The sequence below is a fragment of the Nelumbo lutea genome, chromosome 8 (assembly GCF_056320005.1).
Source record: "Nelumbo lutea isolate HS-2025 chromosome 8, American lotus-T2T, whole genome shotgun sequence".
NCBI classification, from domain to species: domain Eukaryota; kingdom Viridiplantae; phylum Streptophyta; class Magnoliopsida; order Proteales; family Nelumbonaceae; genus Nelumbo; species Nelumbo lutea.
The window spans coordinates 5,025,516-5,050,995 of NC_142691.1; the positions used below are offsets into that span (position 1 = coordinate 5,025,516).

Here is a 25,480-nt window from a genome sequence, read left to right on the forward strand (position 1 = left end):
CGGCACACAACATTTCCTCCCTCGACGCTTGCTTTGACTCTCTCTCTCCGATGCGTGTCAATGTTGTTTGGGGTCCACATAAGAGCTGAAAACAGGTGTCAAAAGGAATTTTGGCGCCTCTTTCTGACAAGGAACTCCGTCAGATAGAGAGAGAGAGAGCTGTGACGGTTCACGCATTCTGCATGTCTGGCTGTTCTGAATTTCTGACTCTGACCAATGATGAGAGAACACGTGTACGTGTCGGAAAAAAACAATCGTCTTTTCTTTATAAGAAAAAAAAAAAAAAAAAAAGAAAACAGAGTCGTCTTGCAGTCGTCCTTTTCGTGGGGTCGCACTCGCAGATCGGAAGGCGACAGAAGAAAAGGCCGGGAAGGCGAACTCTTTCTCCGCTCTCTCTCTCTCTCTCTCTCTCTCTCTCGGCTGTAGCCAAACAAACCATCTACTGTACCCACTCAGATGTAACGCTTCATACGCTTCATACGCTTCATACATACATTGATGGACCCCTAAACCATTCCATCTCTACCATACACGTGGCCAAGCAAAAGTTGATCAGGAAGGTTCTTTAGAGAATTTGAATTAGTGTGTGTGGGTGTCTGATCACACAATCATTTAGAGTGGGACCTACGTGGTCTTCACTATACCTGCTCGTGAACTCCCAGTGCCCCATACACGACAAACAGATTATTCTCTTCCTCTTTCGCGGCAATTGCATTGTATTCCCTCCGCCGGCCCCACCACACCATCTCACCTCTTTCTCTCTCTCTCTCTCAGCGTCTAGTAATAAACTGCTTTGCTTTGACCTTACTTGCTCCTACTGCCGTGTACTCACAGCTTTTTTTTCTCTCTTCTCTTACTTTGCCACGCGTTGCTGCTGACATGTCCACCCAAAAACCCCACATGATTGGTGGGAAATTGATGGGGTGTGCCGTATCCAAACGTTAGATCAGAATAAATATGCTGTGGGACCCATATCTCATTATTCCATTCTGATGGCTTGTCTATCGGGGACAGTACTCCTGCATGAAGCCAGTCTCATTGAGTAAAGCTTCCCCATAGCCCAGACCCAGAATCATCACGATATAAAACATTTCCATACCATAACAGAGCATATGTCTCCATTCACCCATTCAAATCTCACCACTTATTTCTCTTATTTTTCCTCAATTTGAATCCAAAACGTTTTAATAAGTATTACTAGTGAACAACGTCTGAATGCTACTCCCTGAATTCAACTCCATAGAGACAAGGTGGCAATCTGACCTACAATACAAAAAAAAATACGTAAGGATTGGTGTACCCAAAATCAATGGTCCGAATTGAATCATTCTGTACTAAAGGAGGCATCCTGGTATATCGTCGTTGGCCCAGAATTGAAATTTGACAGGAAGAGATCGAGGACAATTATCACAATATCGAGAATGATTCGTCCCTTCAATTCCCCAGTTGCTATTTTGCTCTCATCTCCTCTCCGGCATCCCTGGATTTTTCACTTCTGAATCTCAACACAATCAAATGACAATTGACACTGCCCCCTCCCCCAAGAGTGCAAGACCCCCAACACCAAACCAAACAAAAAAAAAAAAAAAGGAAAAGATATATAAGAGTGAAATTAGTAAAATTAGGGTGTGGGAATATTGGATATATCAAAATCCATATAAGAGAACAAAGAGGAATATCACGTGGGGTACCTTTTGTTAGAATAAATTTATAATATATAATATATTTTAAGAAAAGAGAATGAATTAATCACAAAATATGGTGTGATGAGCTGGGAGCGCATATTGGTAAACCTATAACCCATTTGAAAATTAAATTACAGAATAATAAAACAAGAAAATGACAAAAAACAATTGATAATTTATTTTACTTTTTTATTCCTTTTTTGTTTCGTGAGGGGAACACAAAGCCTTAGAAAACATGGAACCCGGAAGACAGTGTAACTCCATACCAACTCACTTTTATATTTATTATTTTTTTATTTCATATTTTCGTAATTCTGTGTGTTTTATAAGGTTTATTATATTATATATGTTACAGTAATTCTTCTATTAATTAATTTAAGCAAGAGTACTGTTTGTTATATTACGAGCCCATTGTTGAGCAAGCAATGCAGATTCAATTGAACCACGCGGAAACTATTAAAACGGTAGTTCTAATATTAAAAGCGCAGAGCGTTGACAATTTGACGACATTTAGGGCTTTAAATCTGCACCTTGTACACCTAGTTGCCTGCCTATTCACTAATTAATCTTTTTTTTTTTTTGATAAACCACTAATTAATCATATTTGGGTCTTACAATTAATTAGTGACATGGGGTGATCAGTCTCTCTCTCTCTATATATATCTATTATATCATTATATGGGTTAGCCATGAATATTTGGGTCTTACAATTAATTAGGAAACGAGTTCAACTCGGGGCAAATCGTTGCCTGTTCTATTTGCTGTAATCATAAGCTGGAGAATACTCCACAACAGCAGATTATGTATTTGACCCATGCTCTCATTAAGAGTAGATCGTCCAAATTAAACCCGGGTTTGACTCGCTTGAAAATCTGAAGAGAAATATACAAATACTGCAAAAAAATATATATGTACATAAAAAAAAAAAAAAGTAAAGGTAAGTTTGAACAGGGTGAGGTGGTGGGTTTCAAGTTTCAACGATTATGATGATTGATTGTTGTTATGTTGTGATAATAAAGAAAAGACTTGTAAGAACGAGATTGAAAGAGAACTGTTTTTCATGAGCATGTCTGCTGGGTTCAATCAATGAACCAATCATGTTGGTGTAAATGCAGAAAGCTGAGAAGGATTGCTTTTAACTCTACCACCCATACAGTATAAAAAATATATATATATATATATATATTGACATGATAAACCACCCCAGTTTGTCTCTCTGTGCAAATCATACTCTCTTTTTTTAGTTGATTGCTTTTTTTCTACTTTTTAAGAGAAGGGAAAGGCGATGTGATTAAAGAAAAAAGAATTAAAAAATATATTGCAAAAAGCAAGATATAAAAATAAAGAGAGATTTTTCTGAAGTTTGGGAAGAGAACAAAAGAAAAGACAGAAAGTGGGACGTCAGTGTATGCCTATTGGCTTGGGCTGTGGTTTGGGGGGTATGGTTTTTAGAAAGGTTGGAGGATTACAGAGGGATATCTCTTCTCATCCACATCTCTCTCTCTCTCTCTCTCTCTCTCTCTCTCTCTCTCTCTCTCTCTCTCTCTCTCTCTCGTTTTTCATTTTTCATTTTTCCTTTTTTTTTTCCGTCTCTCTGGCTTTTGTTGAATGTTTTGCTGGTATCAGAAAGCAAGGTCGCTGTTGAAACATGGAAGAAAAGATAGATGCTTGATGGTCTGGTGCAGTTCCACTTAGTTGCCTTCACCCCAACTTTTCTCGTCCTCCAACTCCTCCTCCTCTTCTTCTTCCCCTTGCAGGAAGTAATTATCTCTTACATTTCATTTGAAGCAAAAGAAACTAGGAACCACTACCAAGCAACTGAACAAGTATAGGTATCACAGGGTGGACTACTTGAAAGATTGAAGTGAACTCTCTTCCTGGTTTTATCTCATTTTACTGGTTACCTTTTTTTTCTAAAATTAGGTTTTATCATTAGATCTAAGAAAACCTTTTAAGTAGCTGTTGAAAGATCTGTGGCTTATGAAGGAACCATAGAGTTGCAGTCATTACCCACCAAACCCTTGAATTACATACGAGGGAGAAGATGATGAAGGGCTTCATAATCCAGCAACACCCAGCTGCTGATCAGGAGAACATGTCTAATTTGACATCTGCATCTGGTGAAGCAAGTGTTTCCTCAGGCAACAAAGCTGAAACAGGCGCCATGTACCCTCAACAGTCGTTTGCCTCACCAAATCAAACGCCAGTCGTGAAGAAAAAGAGAAACCTTCCAGGCAACCCAGGTCCCAATTTAATAACTAAACTCCATGTTTTATTATCTTCAATTAATTCCTTATTGATCATATTCTTGTTGTACTTTCTGCTGTTTTTCTTTGGTTTGGGATCAGACCCGGATGCAGAAGTGATAGCTCTGTCTCCTAAGGCTCTCTTGGCAACAAATCGATTCGTTTGTGAGATTTGTAGCAAAGGGTTTCAGAGAGACCAGAACCTTCAGCTTCATAGGAGAGGGCATAATCTGCCATGGAAGCTTAAGCAAAGAACAAGCAAAGAGGTAAAGAAGAGAGTATATGTGTGCCCAGAACCTACATGTGTGCACCACGACCCATCAAGGGCTCTAGGAGACCTCACAGGGATCAAGAAGCACTTTTGCAGAAAGCATGGAGAGAAGAAGTGGAAATGTGATAAGTGTTCAAAGCGTTACGCGGTTCAATCAGATTGGAAAGCTCACTCCAAGACTTGTGGCACAAGAGAGTACAGATGTGACTGTGGAACCCTTTTCTCAAGGTAAGAAGAATAAAATGAAACCAAACCCCGATCATATATATCATTATCAAAACGATAACTCCAATAAGAACTATATATGCCTGAATTTTGTTCGTTAGGATCGATCCAATACGAGAGAGAGAGAGAGAGAGAGAGAGAGAGAGAGAAAGAGAGAGAGAGAGGAAGAGAGAGAGGAATAATAGAGAACGGAATCGATTATTCAAATTCAAGAATGAAATCGATGATTCAAGCTTAGTAAGTTACCTATATCAACCCATAATTCTGTTCTACCAAAAAAATAGAAAAAGTTATTCAGTTCTGTGCGTGTACGCGAGCGTGCGTTTGTGCCTTTGTGAGTGTGAGAGAGAAAGAGAGTAGTAGCTATAGTCTATAGAAAGAAAAAGCATGGCAATAGAGAGATACTTTAACGATGAAACCTGCTATGTCTTCTGTACACTGAGAGAGAGAGAGAGAGAGAGAGAGAGAGAGAGAGAGAGAGAGAGGGAAAAAAAAAGAAAATGGAAACAGAAAAAGAAAAACAAAACACATATATAGATTGTCTTTGCACTGTATTAGCAATTTGTGACGGTTCTTTCTCTTTTGGTATTTTGTGTTTGTTTTTTGGTTGCAGGAGGGATAGTTTCATCACTCACAGAGCCTTCTGTGATGCTTTAGCAGAAGAGAGTGCAAGAGCAATCACAACGAACCCACTTCTTGCCCCTCAACCTGGCTCTTCAACATCACACATAAACCTACAACCCCAATTAATTAATAACCATGATCTTCGAGCACTATCCCTGAAAAGAGAACAGCAGCAACAGCAGCAGCAGCATTTCAATCTGAGGTCGGATACACCGCCATGGTTAGCTTGCTCATCCGTAGTAGGAGCTGGGCCAGGTCCACCGCCTATTGATTTCTCCTCATCACTCTTCTCTACGAGGATAGACCAGGAATTCTCACGGACGCAACCCTCAATACATCATGAAAACCTTAATCCTAATCCTACTCCTTCCCTTCCGCCTTACAATCCATCAGCATCCCCACATATGTCCGCAACTGCATTACTGCAAAAAGCAGCTCAGATGGGTGCAACAATGAGCAAACCCTCCTCGTCAACAATGCTCAGACCCCACCAAACTCACATGCCTGCTACTACTGGTAACACTGCTACATCTGTTCCTACAACTACAACTGGTTATGGTCTTTGTTTGTCTTCACGTGAAGAGATGGAAAGTGGATTTGTTCATGGCTTGGCTACTTTTAGGAGTAAAGCTGGTGTAGTTTCTGGCCTTATTGACCACGTATCTGCAACTGCAGGAGCTGGAGGTCCTTCTCTTCTTCAAGACATGATGACTTCTCTTTCTTCTGCAACTGGGTTTGATGGGCCTCCCTTTGATGAAGACCCCTTTGGGATGTTGAGTTCGAAAAGAGATGGAAATCCCAATGAATCTCTCTCCAAGACTACGTCAACAACCCACCACCTCAGTAGAAATGAAGGTGGTGGCAGTGGTGGGGGAGGTGGAGCGGGTGGGAATGATGGTTTGACAAGAGATTTCTTGGGACTTAGAGCTTTCTCTCACAGAGATATTCTCAACATGGCGGGTCTTGATCACTGCATGAGTTCTTCTTCTCCATATGATCAGTCTCAGCAGAATCAAAAACCGTGGCAAGGTTAGCTTTCAAGGTTTTTGTTCTTTTATATATATTTTTCTCTCCATTTTTTATCTTTTTAGTTGATCGATTATACCACAGGTTAGTTACCTAGCTCTTCCGTCATTTTCTTCTTCTCTCTTTTTCTGTCCTCCCAAAGGGAGCTAGCTAGTTAATTACTTTTCATAGACCTAGTATTTCTATCGCCATTGAGTTGTATCTTTTTTTATCTATTTTCTCGGTACGAGGAGATTAATATTTCTTTTGTAATTCATCTGGGCTTCTATATATTAGTAATAAGAAGAAAAAAACGAAGAAGAAGAAGAAGAAAGAAACCTGCAAAGAGTCTCTAGCTAGCATTTTCCTTCTTTCTAGCGTCAGTCACTTAGCTTAGTCATGCTTAATAACTCTTTTTTCTTTTGCACTTGTATATACATTAGCACCAATAATGAAAACATCATCGTGGATTGTTCTGAGCTTGGTTCAGACATGCAATCAGGTTCACACAATTAGTGGACCACCTAATTTGGATCTGGATAGCTAGGTGGTCCAAAATCCATTTCAATCAGATGTTACCGATTGTTTACTTCATTACGAGTGCTTACTTAAAAAGGGAAATATGACGGGTAAAATTAAAGCGCTACGCATCAGACTATTGGATTTACCCCATTATCACTGTTCTCCTCACCTCATTCATTTGATTCTTAGCGGACTAACCCGCCCATATTGAACCCTCCCCTTTTCTGACTTGATATATCAGGATTGAGTAATCCCAGATGGTAAATTCGGGTCGGTTTCTGCCTGCTTAATTACTTATCAGTTAAACCCGTCCATTTTTTCTTTCTAAAGGGACTATAATATAACTCTATAAGCATAATCTATGGGATGGTGTCTGCATGTGCAATAGTGCAAGACAGAGAAGATGAAAGTCATGAGACCTGATCCATTGTACATGTGACAATAACTGAGATGTTTGTAAGGTAGCGGTAGTCAGGCTCAAAATCAGTACAACTAACCCAGACCCAAACATGCTTTGCATACATGCATCTCTATGAATCCTCTATTGTCTTCTTGTTCTATTCTTTCTTTTAGTTTCTTTTCTTTCTTTTTTTTTTTATTTGTCAGTTTTTTCTCTAATATATTTGAAATTTAAAGTTTTAAGTTTGGCAAAACTTATGGTGCATCCCCTGCACTGTACATTAAATAAAGTGATTGGTTGAATGTAATGGTAAGTATATCTTGTTAAACATGAAAGTACACTTTGTAAGGTATAAACCAATGAAAAGTAAGCCCACTTTAATGAATGTACCCTAGTTGAACTCTTAAAGTTTTTTTTTTTTAATAGCGCGAGAGAGTTCAAGTGGGGGGTTAAGCTAATTTTAAGGATTTGGGAAGTAATTGTCGAATAATCCCTACTTGTTTCTTTGTATTAGTTCATCCATAACTAAAACCCTTGTTCTTCTCCATATTCACATTATTGTTATATATTATTATAGCATATAACAAGAAAAAAAAAGAATTAGAGGATTTAATAAATTAACTATATCCGTTTTTAATATTTCATACCATTGGATTCAATAAATAGCATTAGTCTTAAGAATATCACAGGATCCAGTAGGATACTTAAATTTGCTAGAAAATTTATTTATCCTTTTTACTTTAGAAGATTAATGAATTTCATAGAAACTAAATCTTTAGGGGGCATTTGAGAACAATTGAAGTTGTGGAACTGAAAGACTTTTTGCTTTGTCTTTTAGTTATTAAAATAATTAAATAATAAAATTTTCATGGGTATAATGATATATCCAATTTCAGTTTTAGCCAGAAGGAGAAAAACTTATTTACTAAAAGACAAAGCAATAAGCTTTTCAGTTCAGCATCTTCAGCTGTTATCAAAAAGCAGTGTTTAAGAAAATCTCTCTCACGAAGATGATTTGCAAATGAGAAATAAGAGTAAGGCTAAATTTGGGAGTGCTTAAAAATAAGCGATTATTCTAATAAGCACTTATTTTGGGCCAGGACCACACCAATAATTAAGTACTTAGCCCTGAGAATTTGGGTCTATTTTTTTAAGTGTTTATTTCCTTTATGGCCTGTCTTGGCCTACAACATCATTTTGAAAGTATTTATACTACCCATGTCTGAAAAAAATGATTTTTCACTAAACACTCATGAGCACTTGTTAAAATAAACAGTTGTTTTTAAGCATTTATTTTTCAAATAAGCACTCCCAAACTCAGCCTAATACCCTTTTAAGTTCATATAGCAAACTAGTTTCCAATGTGTGTGTGTCTTTGTGTTTTGGTAATATAAATTTCAAATGTTTGGAGTTTGGACTCATTAGAAAGATCATCAGCTATTAAATCTTTGGAGGCTAGGTTGTTGAGTCAAAGTTCGGTGCAAGAGCACCATTGACAAAGGTGTTTCTATTATTATGGTTAATATTAATCTGCTTCGTCTAGCAAATAAAAAGTGAATAGATTAATTAGGTAGGAGAACATTCCAATGACCAAGAATTAATAAGTTTTGGGCAGATGGGCTTTTTTGGCATGGAACTTTGTATATAAGCTTTTTTTTTTTTTTTTTTTTGTATCTAGAGAATATGAAATCAAATATTCTCCCTTCCAAATTCCAATGAATTTGATGTCGGAGAGAGACGTATGAAAGAAAGGAAGAGAAAATTTATTAGGCATCTATATTACATTAAAAGATTGGTTTGGTCATATAAAATAATTAGTTTTAATTTTAACCTAAAGTAATGAAGGTAATCTGATAATCGAATTAAATCTATATATATATATATATATATATAGTCGTTGGATGCATTAATAAGCAATACTCTAACAATTCAGGGGACCGGCCGGCATTAATTATTTCAGCTGAGTACTATCACAAACACTGTTCATTTGATTTGACTGGCGTTTCGATCATGCGGGTCTGGGTCTGGACAGGGTTGGATCATTTTTATAATATAATTTTTCATATGTTGATAAAACAAGTGTTTTTAACCAAAATTATCTTATACACTGTTTATGCCTATAAAATTTATCCTACCTAACTATATATATAATCAGTTTGGAATAAAAATTAAGAGCTGATCCCAATTGACCTAATTGACACAAAAACAAGTCACAAACCAAAGACCAGAACTGATACAATCGGTTCGACTGCTCTGGTTGGTTCGGTTCCGTTGGTTAGACCCGACCATTGATAGGTCTAGCTAGCTAGGAGACAATTTGATCATGCCAAGCACATTGGCCTTATTTTTGTATTTCTCCATATCCCCCTGATTAACTGATAACTCACTGAGTCGCTGGGACAGAGAAAAACTCAACTCTATCTAGTATGGGGTAACTCGTTTTTTACTAGAAAGTAGAAACCCTCCCTCTATACTTGAACAAGACAAGCGCATGCTGCATGTATGTTTGCTGCCCAACTCTCAGGTGGTCAGTTGATTTTGAGTTTGAGGTGCAACTTCCCTTCCCTGAGAAAGTGAGGAGGGACCAAGTGTTACGTTTGTCCTATTTATCGTTTGGGTGCTGCACAAATTTTAATCTAATCTCCTTTTATCGATCTTTGTCCTTTATTTGCGACTTGCGAGTTTGGTGACAAACGGGTTGATACACTCATACACCTGCTGCATCTATATATCTCTAAACTCAGTCTTGATCAAATGATGTTGAGCCCTGAATGGAGGCTGCTGCCATCTAGTGACAATATTATTCGTTAATTTTCTGTTTTGTTGCTTGGAAACAAAACAAGGGATTCCTCTGTATCTGAACTCTGAATCCTCAACTCGTTACTTTGATCTTTTGTTTGTGTTCACTTTATCTAGCAATATAAAATCTTACTGTTGTCAACATCCAGGTCTGTGCTAGCGAGTGATGAGAGAGAGACCAAGAGTAGAAACGTAAATCCTTTTTGTAAAAATACTAAAGTGCTCGTCTCTCTCACTTTTCCTGCTTTCCTTACTTTGGTGTCCCTTCTTTTCTTATCTTGTACGCTCCAGTTATATATACAAAAGCATACACAGGGTTGAGGATCAAGGCCGACTGGTCGAGGCAGATAATCCCAAAGGTGAGAGATTGGACAGCAAATACACACATCCCAAACCCAAAACCTAACGTCCCAACCAGTCCTTTTAAGCTTTTATGCTTTCTTTCTGCTTTTTGTCTCGTGGATGAATTACAAACAAACGATGCATGCTGACCTCTCTCTCTCTCTCTCTCTCGTTGTTATGTGTGTGAGTAAATTTAAAGGCCAAATACCAGTTGACCCATGTAGTCTTCTTAAAGAATGTTTAGAATCGAGTTTCTTGCATATATATTGATACAATAATTCTACCTTTATCCCATCTTTGACTTGACGCCTGCCTCTCTCTCTCTCTCTCTCTCTCTCTCGAGACACACACAGAATGCAGAAACTGTCACGGAAATCAAGATGAGGCAAATTCCAGACTAGTGTACAAAAAAGGCTTTGCCAATGCCACATCCTAGTGCACATGCAGCTGTTTCCCCTGGATCCCACCAAGGAAGATGGACTGATCTCAGCACTGGCAGTAGCTTAGGTTCAATATCCCCCAATATTCTCCGCCCATCTTTTAATGGTTGCCCACGCAGTTGCTTTCCCTATATCCTAGCCAGCCTCTCACTGTTAAAGTCTTTAGTCTCTTAGCCTGAACCACACAACTAACTGAGCGGACATTCATCCATTCTGGGTTTAATTAATACGGAAACATGGCAAGCACCCATTCATAATATATTAATTCTAGAGAAGCCTTCGATTTGCAGAACCCACCATTGTCATTGAACAGATTCACTTGGCAATGATAATGTTTTGTATTTTTCTCTGTTAATGATCCAAGTAAATTGCAAGTATGATCACATAAGAAAAGAAAAGTTAAGGGAGAAAAGTAAAAAGAAGAAGAGAATCTATTATTACCATATAATAAAAGAGAGTGTTGTCTCTACTTTGGTCAACATCCTGATGTTTTCCTTTTTCACTTTTACCCCTCGATATAGAATTTCCAATTCTAGGCACCACAAACGTGGAACATTGTGTCAACGGGGCCAAGAAAATTTTATGTACTTGAGCTTTTTGAATATATTACTGTTAGCTTCTCACAACCAGGATGGGTCATGGGAGAAATGGGTTTTTTTTATATCTAATTAATTAATTGGCTGGTTCTTTTCTCTTTTCCTAGGCAAATGGACTACACAGTGACAGTAGGGGGTAGCCCATTCTCAAACCCAGAAACCCTTAAGATTGAGGTTATACAGTTATTATATATCCCCCATGTGAATTCGATAATGGGATCTATTTTTATGCAGTTCTACAGGAAATTTGATTGATAAATGTGATTGCAACAGAGGAGATGTCTCTGGTGAGGTACACATCAAATGAAGCTTTACAGCTAGACCAATTTCCCTTTGAATACTACATATCCCATTGTTAATCTCCTATTGTCCATAGTTCAATAGTCCATCTCAAGCATGTATGCAGCCTCTACAAGAAAATCAAACAGGATTCAAATAGCAGCATATCATCAGTCTATAGAACTCGATTCCACCTGCATGGACAGCTAGCTAGCTCCTTCCAACAGCCCTCATCTGTCATCACATGTCAAATTATGCCCTTCTGCCTATGGGTGTCAATTGGACTGGATTTGGTCCAATCTGATCCAATCCAATGTGAGTCAATTATAAATGGATCAGGTCCAATTTAATCCAATAAATGTTTTGGACCAATTTGAACCGGTCTAATTTAATGTCTGGACAGTGCAATCTGTTCAAATGCATTTTTGATTTAGATTGGTTTCAACCCAAATCCGGTCCAGACACATATTCTTATCTTATATCAATGGACCAGATATTAGCTTAATCCAATCCAATCCAATATAAATTTGTTACGGATGGACCAGGTCCAATCCAATCTAATAAATATTATGGACTGAATTGGTTCAATTCAAGATATCTTGTTGGTCCGTCCAACCCAATACCGGTCCATTGACACCTTTACTTCTGCCTTAGTCATATCCTAAATTGAAATTTTAGGAACTCTGAGCAGCAATTTTAAATTAAATGAAGAGGTATATGGTTAGGGACACAACTTGGATCGAGATAAGTTGAGAAATTATTAAATTTTCAATGCCAGAGCCCAGTTGAAATTCTTCAAATCAGTCGGCCCAACTTGTAGCCCTATACCCTGTTGGGAGTGCTTATTGGATATATTTTTATTTATTTATTTATTTTGGCTCCATGGAACCATAAAATGGGGGTAGCCCATCCCCAAACCCATAATTCCCCCAGCAACCTGGTGCAAGACAGCCTTCTCTACAACCAGCAAGAGATCTTATTAACCAGCAAATTGGCACCTTGCTACTCACGTTTTGTAATCTGAGTAGAAATTTGATGTGTGATTAAGGCCCCATTCACTTTTCGGTAAGTTATTTATCCAGGTAAATACACTTACCCAAGTAAGTGTTTCTTAAGTGCATTTACCCATGTTCTTTTACTTCCTAAGTAAATAAGGCAATGACCATTTTAGCCATAAAATGTAATTATTAAAAGGGGAATTTTTGTCCCATTCAAGTGTTCGCAACTTTCCCCTGCGTGGGAAAATTATTTACCTACCTAGGAGATGGGTATCAATTATTTACCCAGGAAAATAAACTCTCTAATCTCTACATAAATCTAAAAAAAGAACATAGGTTTCTTAGTCAATGAGAATCAAAATCCCATTGACCAACTTTCCCCCCTCTCAAAATCCAAAAAAAGAACACACCCTAATTGTGACATTTTCAACCATGACTCCCATTTTAACTGATTTCTCTGGATATCTTTGTTTTTCTGATGGCATAAAAATATATATATATATTGGTTCATGGCCCTGGCACGTTTTCTTGGACAACAAAGCACCCGTGGATGGAATCCACGTCAGAAAATAGGAAAATTACTAACCTGTGAAATGAACAGCTTTTCATACAAAAAGCGAGAAACCTAAGTCTCTACCCAGGGGACTGGTGTCATAAAATATAACACATGGCAATGCATGGGGGAATGTGCGGAAGGGCTGTCAATTGGACTGGACTTGGTCCAATCCAATACAATCCAACATTGGTCCATTTATAAATGGATTAGCCCCAACCCAGTCCAAACCTATACAAACCAACTTGGATTGGGTCCAACCCAATCCAGAGTGAAACGCCAAAATAACATAAGAACCCCAGAAAATATATAGATAAAAACTACAACATCTGCTGCAATCCAATCCAATCCAAACTAATTAACATGCAAATGGACCCGGTTGTGTCCAATCCAATTCAAAGTGAATGAAACACTAAAATTATATGAACAAACCAGAAAATATTAAAAAATACAGAAACATCTACTGCAATCCAATTAACATGCATATGGACCGGATTGGGTCCAAACCAATCCAAGTCTTGTTCATCCTTATTAACAAAAAATGCATCAATAAGGTTGTGTTTGTTTTGAAGGAAAAAGTAGGGAAAAAAAGGGAAAGGTAGGGAAATTTATACAAAGTTTGTAAAGGTTTCCCTACCTTTCCCTTCCTTTACCTACTTTTTCCTTCAAACCAAACATAGCCTAAGAGAACTTTGTCCCAATTTTTGCAAATGTTCCAAGCTGCTGAAAAACTCTCCAGCTTGTCATAATTGTTAGTCTGCAAGACGGATCAAAAGATTGAGAACATATGCAAATGGATCAAAATTTGGGACAATACCAATAGAAAAGGCCAAATTGACAATATCATGAAAACCCTGCTTTTATCTATTTTATTTGTAAATACATGATGTGTTAATAATTCCTTTCAGACCAAATCACCCAAAAATTAAACACTAGATCACTTGGTTAAGCAGGCTCTAATACCATCTCAAGGAACCATTCAACTTCTAAAATGTACACTTTCTTACAATGTAGATCTTGGAAACAAAATCTTTATGAATGTTTACACTACATAGCTATGTGAAATTGTGAATCCTGTTTTACCATTTTTTTTCTGTTTGATGTTACATCTATTTAGACGTGTTCATGGACCAGGTTTGGGCTTGGATTTTGCCAAATTTTGAATAGTCCTGACCCAATACCTTATTGCGAGGCACTTCAATACCTTACTGCGAGGTATTTATGTGCATGTGTTCTTGTGTGTTTGTAAGAAAGAGAGAGAAAGAGAGAGTGAGAGAGTATGTATTGTACTAACACAACATGCTAAGGAATAAGTGAATAACACCCACTGACCATCTCAAGTACCGACCGGGTCATTGGCCACCTCTTTTATTCTCCATCTTCCTTTTATTATCTAGTTTTTTACAATATCCTGTAGTACCAAGATGGCAAAAAAAATGGTACATAGATTGTGTAACAATAAGACCATAAGATAGTATAACTAATTCAAGATTAGAGCTCTACCTTCAGCTTTTCAACTTCAGCAGTTAATGCATTAACCTTCTCTGTATCTTGAATTATTACTGGTGTCTCCTTAATGACTGGAGGTGCTTCTTCAATAGCTTTCCAAGCTGCCTATTGTTCTTTGTTAACCTTGGCATTTGCCTCTTCTCATATTTGCATGGCATTAAAAGCATCCTATAGCTTGGAAATTTCAAGGGCTTTTGCCTCCTCCAGATCAGCCTGTAAGTGAATGAAGGGAAGCTATGTTGTAAATCTACTGTAATAGCATTTCTATGGATAGCCTCCATAGCCACAAAAGGCTTAATTTCATCACTAAAAGATAAGACATCTCTACCCTTAATCGTTTCTCAAACTGCAAGCGCCATGTAAGTTCCTCCACTTGCTTTTCTAGTTTGTCTTTCGCTTCTTTTAGGGCCCCTGTTTCTCTTGCAGCCTGAGAAATTTTGGACAGATGATTACCAATTATTTGTATGTATGGAAATGCATAACTCGTTACAACTTTGGGCCATGGAAAACCACACTACTAAAGGATCAGATTAAACCATTCTGAGCTTCCTGAGCTTTCTCCTAGCAACCACATTGAGAAATGAGTGCTGCCTTCTGAAGACTCGTGTAGTATGAATGATTTCTGTGGCAACACCAGTAAGCCTACAAGCAACCAACAGTTCATGATAATCACCACTAACAACAATTCATCCACAACTCAAATTTAAAAGCCATAATACCCACTTTTGCAACAACTGAAGTGTTAATGTTTGCTTTAAAGCATATAATAGCAAGTTTTTTGTCAAATTATGTTCAAGTAATTCAGAGCTATGCCACCTGGATAACTACAGCAGCCTTGATTATCCTTTCTGGAGTGGAATAATTACTTCTGCATTGAAGTCGTGGGTCTCTCAGGGGGTCTTGATAGTGATCACTGATCACAACCCCATTCTTTGCAGTCTGACAGGCTTCACCAAAAAATACAGACCCATCCATAGATTTGAAGCGATTTGGACCTCCTTCAGTGACTATTCTTCTTCTCTTCAACACTTCTGGAATTCAGATCATGGCACCTTTCTGGACAAATGCAAACGAGGGAAGCTTCACCTCCATAGATGGTATTAGTCCAAAACTAATTTTAAAAAGAAAATTAAGGAGATTCAGACCATAATTGTAGAAATTGAACAATATTATGACAGTCTCGGATCTTGAAGAAGATAGCTGTCTCCGGTCAGATCTAGAGCAATTGTATGATCGTGAAGAAATGTATTGAAAGCAGCAATTCAAGTGTTATTGGCTGCATTATATGGACAAGAACACACGTTTCTTCCATATTTCTGCCACTAATAGGCGTACAAGGAATGGTATCCATTGGCTTAAGTATTTCAACGAAGACTGGACTGGACTTCTGATTTGAAGGTAATTGAACACACTATTGTTTTTTGATGAATTTGAACACACTATTGTTTCCTATTACCATAATCTCTTTTACTCTAATAGGGTCTCCTTTCAAAATATGGACAAGCATTTGCTTGTTTCTTCTATCTATGATGTTTGTCAGCACCCAATTTTTGCTCAGTCCATCACCTGAACCTCCAATTTACCCAAAACACACGATCGGACCCATCCAACCTCTCCGAAACACCCAAAAAGCCCAACTATCAGCCCCAAAGCCCTCAAATCCACAGTTAAATTTGCTTGATACCAATCTGATGGCTCCGATCAACCCCTATCTACACTTTTACCCTCAAATCAGACACCACCACTAGATTCAAGACCTCTCAAAATACCTACCGGTAAAATTTTAGCTCAAAATTCCTTTGTTTACCCCTTTATCAAGCGAATATTCCATTTTGATACCTCTCGTTAGCCTAAACACTCGGAACCCAGATTCTGTTGATCTTAATGCATCTGAACCAATCAGACCACACCATTAAACTCCAAATACATCAAAATACCTACCCATAAAGTTTCAACCCCAGATTCCCCCATTTGCCCTTCCATCAAACCAAGATCTCGTCCTAGAACATTCCATTGACACAAATTCCAACGATCTTAACCCTCCAAGACTAATCAGACATCACCATCAGATCCCAGACACCTCCAAATACCCACCTGTAACAGCCCAAAACACCTCTACTTACCCCTCCATTGCACCAAGATTCTGTTTTGAGACTCCAAATTGACTGGATTCCAAATCCTTCCAACCTGTGCCCAGATGGCCCAATCTGACCTTACTAATCACCTTAGACAGTTCAAAAACCCTACCCTATGAAATTTCACCCAAAACATCCTTTATTTGCCCCTTCATCACACCAAGATTCCATTTCGAATCCCCAGATTAACCAAACCCGTGCTTTTCTAAATTTGCCCGATCCGGGCCTAGTTGGCCCAATACAACCCCACCAATCAACCTAGAACGTCCAAAACCCCACCCTACCAAATTTCAGCCAAAAATACCCCAATTTACCCCTTTACCCAAAAAAATTCCATTTCGACCAATCTCGTGGATCCACACACACAAACCCACTCTCTGTGGTCAAACTCATCTCAACCCTCCATTTTTTTACCCGAAGCCACACACTATTGAACCAGAACCCCCGATTTGACCCCTTGGAACCGGTTTGACCTAAATTTTTGAAATTATGAAAATGCCCCTAAACTTCTCGAAATTACAAAATTACCATTAACCCTACCTATAAAACACACCTAAGTTTTTGACTAAATCGAATCTACTATTCATGTCCTCTTTCGTTCAAACAAATGCGACGGAAGCGGCGACTCAGCAACAAACCTTTCGACCCCCAACTTCTCTCCTTCCCTTTTTTTAATCTGAAATTTTGCTTTATTCATTATCCCCCTCTTCTTGACATTGAAACACAGCAAACCAGCGGCGACCCTTCTACCTTTTCCGATCTCCTTATTCCCGGTCACATCTCTCTCATGTTCTTTTTACCTCCCTCTCTCTTTCTTTCTTTTTCCCTCTTCTTCCTCTCTTCCTCTTTCTTCTTCCCGTTTTCCCTCCCTTGTTCCATCATTGCCGCCTGCAACGGCAGATTCTATCAGTTCAATCTAGATCATTTTCTCCTCCATGTTCATTGTAAGCTCTGTGAATGTGAAGCCATCAAGGCAACCATCAGAGTTCCCATCACCAGATCAAGAAAAACACAAGCAGAAGCTCACCTTGCCATATTAATTGCTTGATCACACTTTATCATGTGCCTTGGGAGAACTCACCCCTAAAAGCTAGTTGTGAGAAGGAGGGAACCCAATCACATATATATATCTCACAACAGCATCCTATGCTACCGATGCGGGATACCTACATTAGCATTCCATACTACCATCATGGGACAAATTGATTGTAACATTCCACCACGCTCTTCAATCCCAGAGCCCACGCAAGCTGGCTACACTAGTCCACCTAATCCCAACCGAACACTACAATACCAATGTCACCACCTACGCCACATAATTGCAACTAGGAGGTATACTGGCCCTTCTTTGATTTAGCCTATTATATTCATTTCATTTATTTTTATAATCCATCAAGTATTAAGTTTAGTTTGACCCATAGTGGCCCTTCTTTGATTTAGCCTTTGAAGAAATTTCACTGACCTATGAAGGTCTTTATGGCCATTGTTGGCCCATGCATTTCAAATAGGCTCCAAAAGCCAACCCATTGTGGCATCTTAGTTGACCCAATGAGGTCTATTGGTGGCCTGTTTTGGCCTAACTTCAATATGGCCCGTGTTCGCCCATTTTCATTCTAGTACAAGCCTATAGAGGCTCTTTTCTTCTTGAAGAAGCAACAGGTTCTCACCATTTTGACATGGGATTGTCATGGCCAGTCATCCATTACTTGCCACACCATCATCTTTAAAGTTGGACACATCATCACAGGTTTTCATCATGCTATCATATAACTGGTCATCATTTCCCATCATCATCATTCCAATAGGCTTGTTATCATCTTTACATCATGACACCATCAAGATCATCATCATCTACATAGCTATCGTCATATTACGGCCATTTGTGATCAAACACATGAAGATTTCTGATCCCTATGTGTTTGAGGGGGCGTGTTAGGGAATTAAGATAATGATTAGCGTATGGGCTGTTATGATAAGGATGATGTTGTATAGAGTTACATTAGGAGTTCTCAGTAAGATAGAGTTTACTATATTATGATAGAGTTTGAGATTGATTGAAATAAACTACATAGAGTCCTAAATAGAGTCTAAGAGTTTGAGTTTGAATAAACTTGATCTATTTTAGTCTATAAATATGATGTAATTACTATATTCAAGTAATGCAATTTACTTTCTCCTTCTCTCATTCTAATACTACTGAAAGCCAAATATGTGAATAATCGATCTTTTTGGTGCCAAAAGAAAAAATCCGGTGACTCTCCTCTTTGGTCTAGCTTGCTGGACTGTAGGCCGTTCCTCCTTGCTGGTTGTAAATGGATTATATCCAATGGTTGGAAGTTGGAGCACTCATATCTTCGATGAACCTAGAATCAATAGTAAAATGATCAATAAGCCAAACTCTTGGAATATCCCATGTAACAAAATGGTGGTTCTCTTCGATAACTATGGCTCCTGGAATTTTAATCTCATTACTTCGACTTTTGATACTGATACTGTCCGTGAAATTTTGGAAACAAAAATCCCGGAGTTTCCCTCTCTTATCAGCGACAAGATCATTTGGTCTCTTACTCCCAGCGGCCAGTTTACTCATAATTCAGGCTATAAGCTTATTTCTCACTACGATGAGGAATCCTCTAATGCAGTTTGGGTCTGTCCCGGAATTTCTTGGCTGATTTGGATAGGTTTCTCCTTCAGTCTGGTTCTTCCCAGGTTATCCACATCTCTGTCCCTCAATCTCTGCATTGGACTAAGCCCTCTCATACTGATGGTGCCTGGTCCCCTGGTTTGGCTTCGATCGACTGTATCATAAGAGATCATTGTGGAGACTTCATTGTTGGGCATGCTACGACAGTTTGTAGCTCTTCTCCTGAGGAAATTGAGGCCATGGCTATCCTTGAGGCTCTTAAACTTGCAGTCTGTCTTATTTTAGAAAGTGATGCTATGAATATTATTCTGTCACCATCTTCAAATTCCCCCTCCCCTTGGAAGGCCCATTTTGTTCTTTCAGATTGCAAGTCTCTCTCTCGTTCTTTCTCAGAGATAAGCTTCCTCATGCACCTCGTTCATGTAACAAAGCAGCCCACGGGCTAGACCATTATGCCCTCAAGCATAATATTTCCATGACCTGGTATTCTGCCTGATTTCATAAGGACCGTTGTATTGAACGAGAAAATCAGTACAAAATAATAGCCCACAGAAAATGATAATGACCTAGGCATTTCATGTTCTTGTAAACATTAATGAAAGATAAGACGCCAACCCTGGTTTTCTTCTTTTTTTTTTTGTTCTGTTTTAATAAATTCACTATTAATCCGTTAATGAACCTAAAACCTAGGATTCTAAGAAATGTATTCATTTTGGTTTTTCTTAACATGCTAGTAACCACACCATTTTACTCTTTTTTTTTTTTGTATTGGGGGCTTAAATGCTCTAAGGAATTAAATGTTATAGTTTTGTTCCATGCGTTTCCTAAATGCCTCCTTATTAAAAGAAAACCAATTACTACATATAAGTGGTTCACATGAAAGGAAAAATACATGTTATGACTGATGAAAAAAGGAAAAAAAAAAAAGAGAGGAATACTTTTTTGAGGCGCCCTTGGAGGCTCACCTCGCCCAGTCGCCTAGCGGTTTTGTATTGTGTCTTATAAAATACTTTTAAATTGTTACTTCTTTTAGATTATAATTATAAAATAGACATTATTAAACAAAAATATTCATTTCTTGTGTTTATAAACTAATTTCTTTTTATTATTTTCTTATTTGTTAGGGTTTAATCAACACAAACATTGCTAACTGCTGTATTGAACCCTCAAAGACTTCAGAATTTGAACCAGTAAGTAAGGGAAAAACTTAAAGTTTTGTCTAATCAGCACATTTCTTCCTCCACGTCTTCTTCTTTTCCTTCTTCTTCTTCTTCTTCTTCCACCTTTTCTTTTCTTCTTTTCCTATAACAAAAATAGGGGTTCAGTCCCCATATTTTTTGAATTTTCTTTTCTTTCTTCTTTTTCTTCTCATAAATATGTTGATTTTCAATACATAAACATGAAGTTTATAATTTTCTTATGAAAATTATGGATAACTATTAAGGAAAGATGGTTATGGAACCTAGGGAACTACCTAGGAGATGTATTTTTCACTTAAAAAAATCCATCGCCTAGGCGACTAGGCGACAAGGCACCCCCCTGTCGCCTAGCCTTGCCTTGGCGCCTTGAAAACTATGGTTGTTATAAGAAATAACTAAAGGGCAACTAACACCCCGCCATAATCAGAACATGCAAAGAACCACTCTCCAAACACACAATCACCTTCCAACCCCCAACTGGAACATTCAAAGAACCAATCAGAACTTTCAAGGAACCAAAAAGTCTAACTATCACCCCTGAAAGGTAAAACCTCTGTAAACAAGTTAGATCATAGGTCATAAACATCAAAACATGCAAAGAACCAATCTCCAAACACACAATTACCTTCCAACCCCCAACTGGAACATTCAAAGAACCAATCAGAACTTTCAAGGAACCAAAAAGTCTACCTATCACTCCTGAAAGGTAAACCTCTGTAAACAAGTTAGATCATAGGTCATAAACATCAAGTATATGAATTGCTGAATTCTTGTAAATTTTTACTGCTAAATGCTAGGAAAAAGAGTGTATTACTTCATAATGACGCAGTACATGAAAAAAAGACCTAAATCCAATTTACCAGTTTGCATGAAAACAATGATGTCTAGAAGTGATTCCCTCCTATTTGAATTTATCCAGATTCAATAAGCTCAAGACAATCAAATTACAGTTTATTAGCAATCAGCATCCTAAGGCCTGTTGTGATTCGACATAATGGCAAGTTTTAACTTTTTTTTCTCTTTGCAAGTATCAATGACTTTCCTCAGACAAAGATGAACAGTCACCAAAAGTCATTGCAGGAACACAACCCATCCATGAAATGATGGAAACGGCGTCCATCTCTAACAATAACTTCTCGTGTTGTCACCTTGGAGAAGAACTTGGTCCAGTTATGGCAATCACCACAAACACGAAGGTTCTTCATGACCCTAATGGGCATAGTGGGAGGAATGTTAGCATGTCCAAATGCAATTGCTAGCTTCTCACTGTGCCCATACAATATCTGCCTTTTCTCTTCTTCATCTACATCTTGCAACACAAAACTCTTGTCAGGTATGTAACCCTTACTCTCCATATATTGACACAAATCCTTGAGAACTCCATAAACTTCCTGAAAACCAGGTGGCAAATAGCTACCCGATGAGAACATATAAACCTTCTTCTTCACCTCAATCCAACTGTGCCCTGGGCTTTTCTTTAAACCCTTCATTTTTGCTAGCAACCTCACTTCTGCAGAATCATCCCACCTCCCGCATGCAGCATAGATATTTGAAAGCAACATGTAACTCCCACTAGTCTCTGATTCAAGGCTGAAAATCTGAGAGGCAGTCTCTTTTGCAACCTCTGTATTTCCATATATCCTGCACGAGTTCAACAGTGCTCCCCAGACACAGGAATTGGGCACCATGGGCATTGTCTTCACAAGCTCACTTGCCTCATGCAATAGCCCACCTCGCCCAAGAAGATCAACCATACAAGCATAGTGTTCCATTTGAGGAAGGATCATAAATTCATCCATCATCCGACCAAATAGCCCACGGCCCTCATTGAGTAGCCCAGAATGGCTACATGCTGAAAGAACAGCAACAAATGTGATGCCATCAGGCTTGAATCCAGCTCTAATCATCTCATCAAAAGTGTTTATAGAATCCTTGCCGAATCCATGCAGTCCATATCCTGCAATAATTGTGTTCCAAGAGATTACATCTCTACCTTCAATTTTATCAAATACTAAACGCCCCTGTTTGAGACTGCCACACTTTGTATACATATTTACCAGTCCATTACCCACCAAAATGTTCTTATCCATCAAACTTCTGACCACATGACCGTGAATCTCCTTTCCAAGACCCAGCACTGCTAAATCTGCACAAACTGATAAAATGCTGGCAACTGTGATTGAATTCGGCATGACACCAAAATGCAGCATTCGACGAAAGAGTTCCAGGGACTCATCTCGCTGCCCCTTGGAAGATAAACCATCAATGAGCGTACTCCAACTTATCAAATTGGGTCTGGACAGTTGGTTGTCCTCTGTGTTCTCCAAGTAAGAGAAAAGCTCCAATGCCTCATCACAAAAGCCAGTTTCTACATAAGAGGATAGCATTGCATTCCAACTCACTAAGCTCTTCACTTTGATTTCAGAAAATAGCTTCTTAGCATCCTCAATATCTCCATGTTTCCCATACATGGATATAAGCGAGTTTTGCACAAATGCATAATCTTGGAATCCACTCGTAATAACATAACCATGGATCTCCTTACCCTTGTCCAATGAATATGAATTTGCACAAACGGATAAAACCACAGCCACTGCTTCAGCAGTAGAACCATTGCTTCTCATTCTCATACTGTCAAATAACCTCATAACTTCCTCATGCTGCCCACATCGAGAATGAGCTGACAATAAGGACGTCCATGTCACAAGATTTGGCTCAAAACCTTCAGATTCCATTCGCCCAAACATCTCAAGAGCACCATCACAGTCATAATTCAAAGAAAAACCAGAAATCATAGTATTCCAAGAGAGAACAGTCCTGCAAGGCATCCTATCAAACAATTGGCGGGCATAATCCATTCGCCCAATTTTCCCATACATATTGACCAATTGATTCGCAACATGAAGATGGAACTGCAAACCCAACAGTACAGCATGGGAGTGAATATTCTTGCACAATACCAAGTTTCCCGTGGAAGCACAAGCTCTAAGAACTAAGGGGAGAGTGAACCCGTCCGGAGCAAAACCAAACTTACGCATTTGCATGTAGAGGCTAAGAGCTTCTTCCCAGTGCCCATGATAAATATTTGCTCTCAAAATGGAGTTCCATAAAAGTACGCCAGAATTACATTCAATGAGTACGCTGCGGAAGACCTCTAGGGCATCAGAAAGAAGCCCAAATCTGCTGTAGACCGATACGAGTCTTGCAGCAAGGAATGCGGATCCATATGTTCCAAAAAGAATGATCTGAGCATGAATCTGTTTGGATTGTTGAACTGTTGTACACTGCTGGAGGAGATTATCGAATTTATCGACTGTGCAATTGTAGTAGTAGTTATTGTTATCCCGACTGCTGCTGATTCTGAACAGGATTTGGCCAAATTCAATCGGGCTTTGGTGATCATAATGAGAAACCGTAGAACAAAATTGTGAAGAGCGAAAAAGAAACCGAAGAGGTAGATTAGGTCTGAGTGTAACTGAAACTGGAACCGAGATGAGACGCCGGGAGCCATGAATCATGAAGTCAAAATCCACTCTCCCAAGCCACTACTACATACATTCATCATCTAAGAGCCTTTGGAACCATCGACAGAGGATATTAACATGACCTCCGTAAATGGTGAATGGTGATAAGTATCATTGTTCAACACTTGTGCCTAACTGCATACGTATTCCTTGAATCCTTACGTGGATGGGTTTTTGAAGAGAGGTCGAACAATGGAATTATTCTGATGTTTTCTATTCCCATGTTGTCAATCGGAGTGTTTCCCTGCAGCCACCGGATAGTCATACCAGCCGAAGCCCGAAGTCGAGAAAGTTGCTTCTGCATATTGCGGTGCAAGTTGGGCCGGGTTAGGTCGGATTGAGGCCAATCATAGCCCAGCCCCAAGTTCCAAAGCCCCAATCCTAATCCTAATCCAATTCGACTTTCAATCTGATAATACCCAATACTAATCCTAACCTTAATTAAATTACTTCAACCCTAACTTAACTTCGGGTTCAATCCAACCTTCTTCCTATTCTTTAAAATCTCATAAAATTATTTAATCTCGAATCTCAACTCAATTTATATATATATATATATATATTAATCTTATGTTTTATTAGTATTTATTATTGATGTTTTTATTAATTCTTTTAGTACAAAATTTGAAAAAATAAGGTTATATTTGGTTTGAAAGAAAAGGTAGAGAAACATTTATAAGCTTCGCATAGGTTTCCCTTCCTTTCCCTACATTTTCCTTCAAACCAAACATAGACTAAGTGTTTGAAATGACTGTAGCTTATTATGATAGATTTTTTATGGACTTCAAACATGAAAGAGGAGATGAAGAATAAAATATGTCATTAGGGTTTCATTATTTTGATTTGGGATTAAGTGAATTGATTGTCTTAAAAAAAAATGATAGATGTAATGAGGGCTATACAACTATCATGCATCTAAACAACCCAGTCCAAGTTGCAACCTTATTATTGCCGGTATTTTAAACCATAGTTGGAAAATGGAAAATCAGGTCACGGGTCTGGTGACTCTTTGAACCGAGTTAAAAATAACCGCCAACCCGGTCAGGGTCATAACTAGCTAGAAAGGTCAAAAATCGAAATCGGGAAAGAAACAAAACTTTAGAAAGAAAAAATAAAATGTAAAGTAATGTTATTTGCTATTTATTAATCATGAATGCAAGTAAACCAACAGAATGGTGGTTTGGTAAGTAAACAGGGTAGCCTCAAAACATATGCGGTTTCGAACTGGCCATCGCCTCTTCTACCACACTTTGAGAAGAATTACTATTTGTTGCAAAAAAAAATATTGTATTATGTCAAGGGAAACAATGAAATAGGGCTCTATGGGGGCATAAGGCGATTCAATATTAAAAAAAAAAAAGCATGTGAGTTATAATATGTTTAAAACTTTTAAATTTGGAAGTGTGTGTGATTAGTGCAGTGTTTGGAACTGGTGCCATTGCTCTAGAAAACAATGGCATATCAGCGTCACATTGGAAAAATCA

General features: G+C 38.3%; 3 protein-coding genes across 4 annotated transcripts; 1 reads left to right on the forward strand and 2 right to left on the reverse strand.

Annotated features, from left to right (window-relative positions):
• The first annotated feature begins 2,890 nt into the window (after positions 1 to 2,890).
• LOC148842316 (protein indeterminate-domain 11-like) lies at positions 2,891 to 6,535 on the forward strand. Of its 2 annotated transcripts, XM_088958564.1 has the most exons (4): positions 2,891 to 3,928; positions 4,034 to 4,430; positions 5,041 to 5,567; positions 5,727 to 6,535. In XM_088958564.1, exons 1-4 carry the CDS (start codon positions 3,730 to 3,732, stop codon positions 6,083 to 6,085), a joined length of 1,482 nt encoding a protein of 493 aa, XP_088814690.1. In that variant the 5' UTR covers positions 2,891 to 3,729; the 3' UTR covers positions 6,086 to 6,535. The 2 variants fall into 2 exon arrangements, with proteins under 2 accessions (XP_088814690.1, XP_088814689.1); XM_088958563.1 differs by having other exon boundaries at positions 3,063 to 3,928; positions 5,041 to 6,535.
• A 7,777-nt stretch (positions 6,536 to 14,312) lies between these two features.
• LOC148842317 (myosin-12-like) lies at positions 14,313 to 21,064 on the reverse strand. The gene is made up of 4 exons (XM_088958566.1): positions 15,361 to 21,064; positions 15,031 to 15,136; positions 14,823 to 14,921; positions 14,313 to 14,707 (listed from the first exon to the last, which is right to left on the reverse strand). The coding sequence occupies exons 1-4, from the start codon at positions 15,366 to 15,368 to the stop codon at positions 14,663 to 14,665; spliced, it is 258 nt and encodes an 85-aa protein (XP_088814692.1). The 5' UTR covers positions 15,369 to 21,064; the 3' UTR covers positions 14,313 to 14,662.
• A 141-nt stretch (positions 21,065 to 21,205) lies between these two features.
• On the reverse strand, positions 21,206 to 24,368 carry LOC148842318 (Pentatricopeptide repeat (PPR-like) superfamily protein). The gene has a single exon (XM_088958565.1). The coding sequence runs from the start codon at positions 23,988 to 23,990 to the stop codon at positions 21,534 to 21,536; it is 2,457 nt and encodes an 818-aa protein (XP_088814691.1). The 5' UTR covers positions 23,991 to 24,368; the 3' UTR covers positions 21,206 to 21,533.
• Positions 24,369 to 25,480: the final 1,112 nt, after the last annotated feature.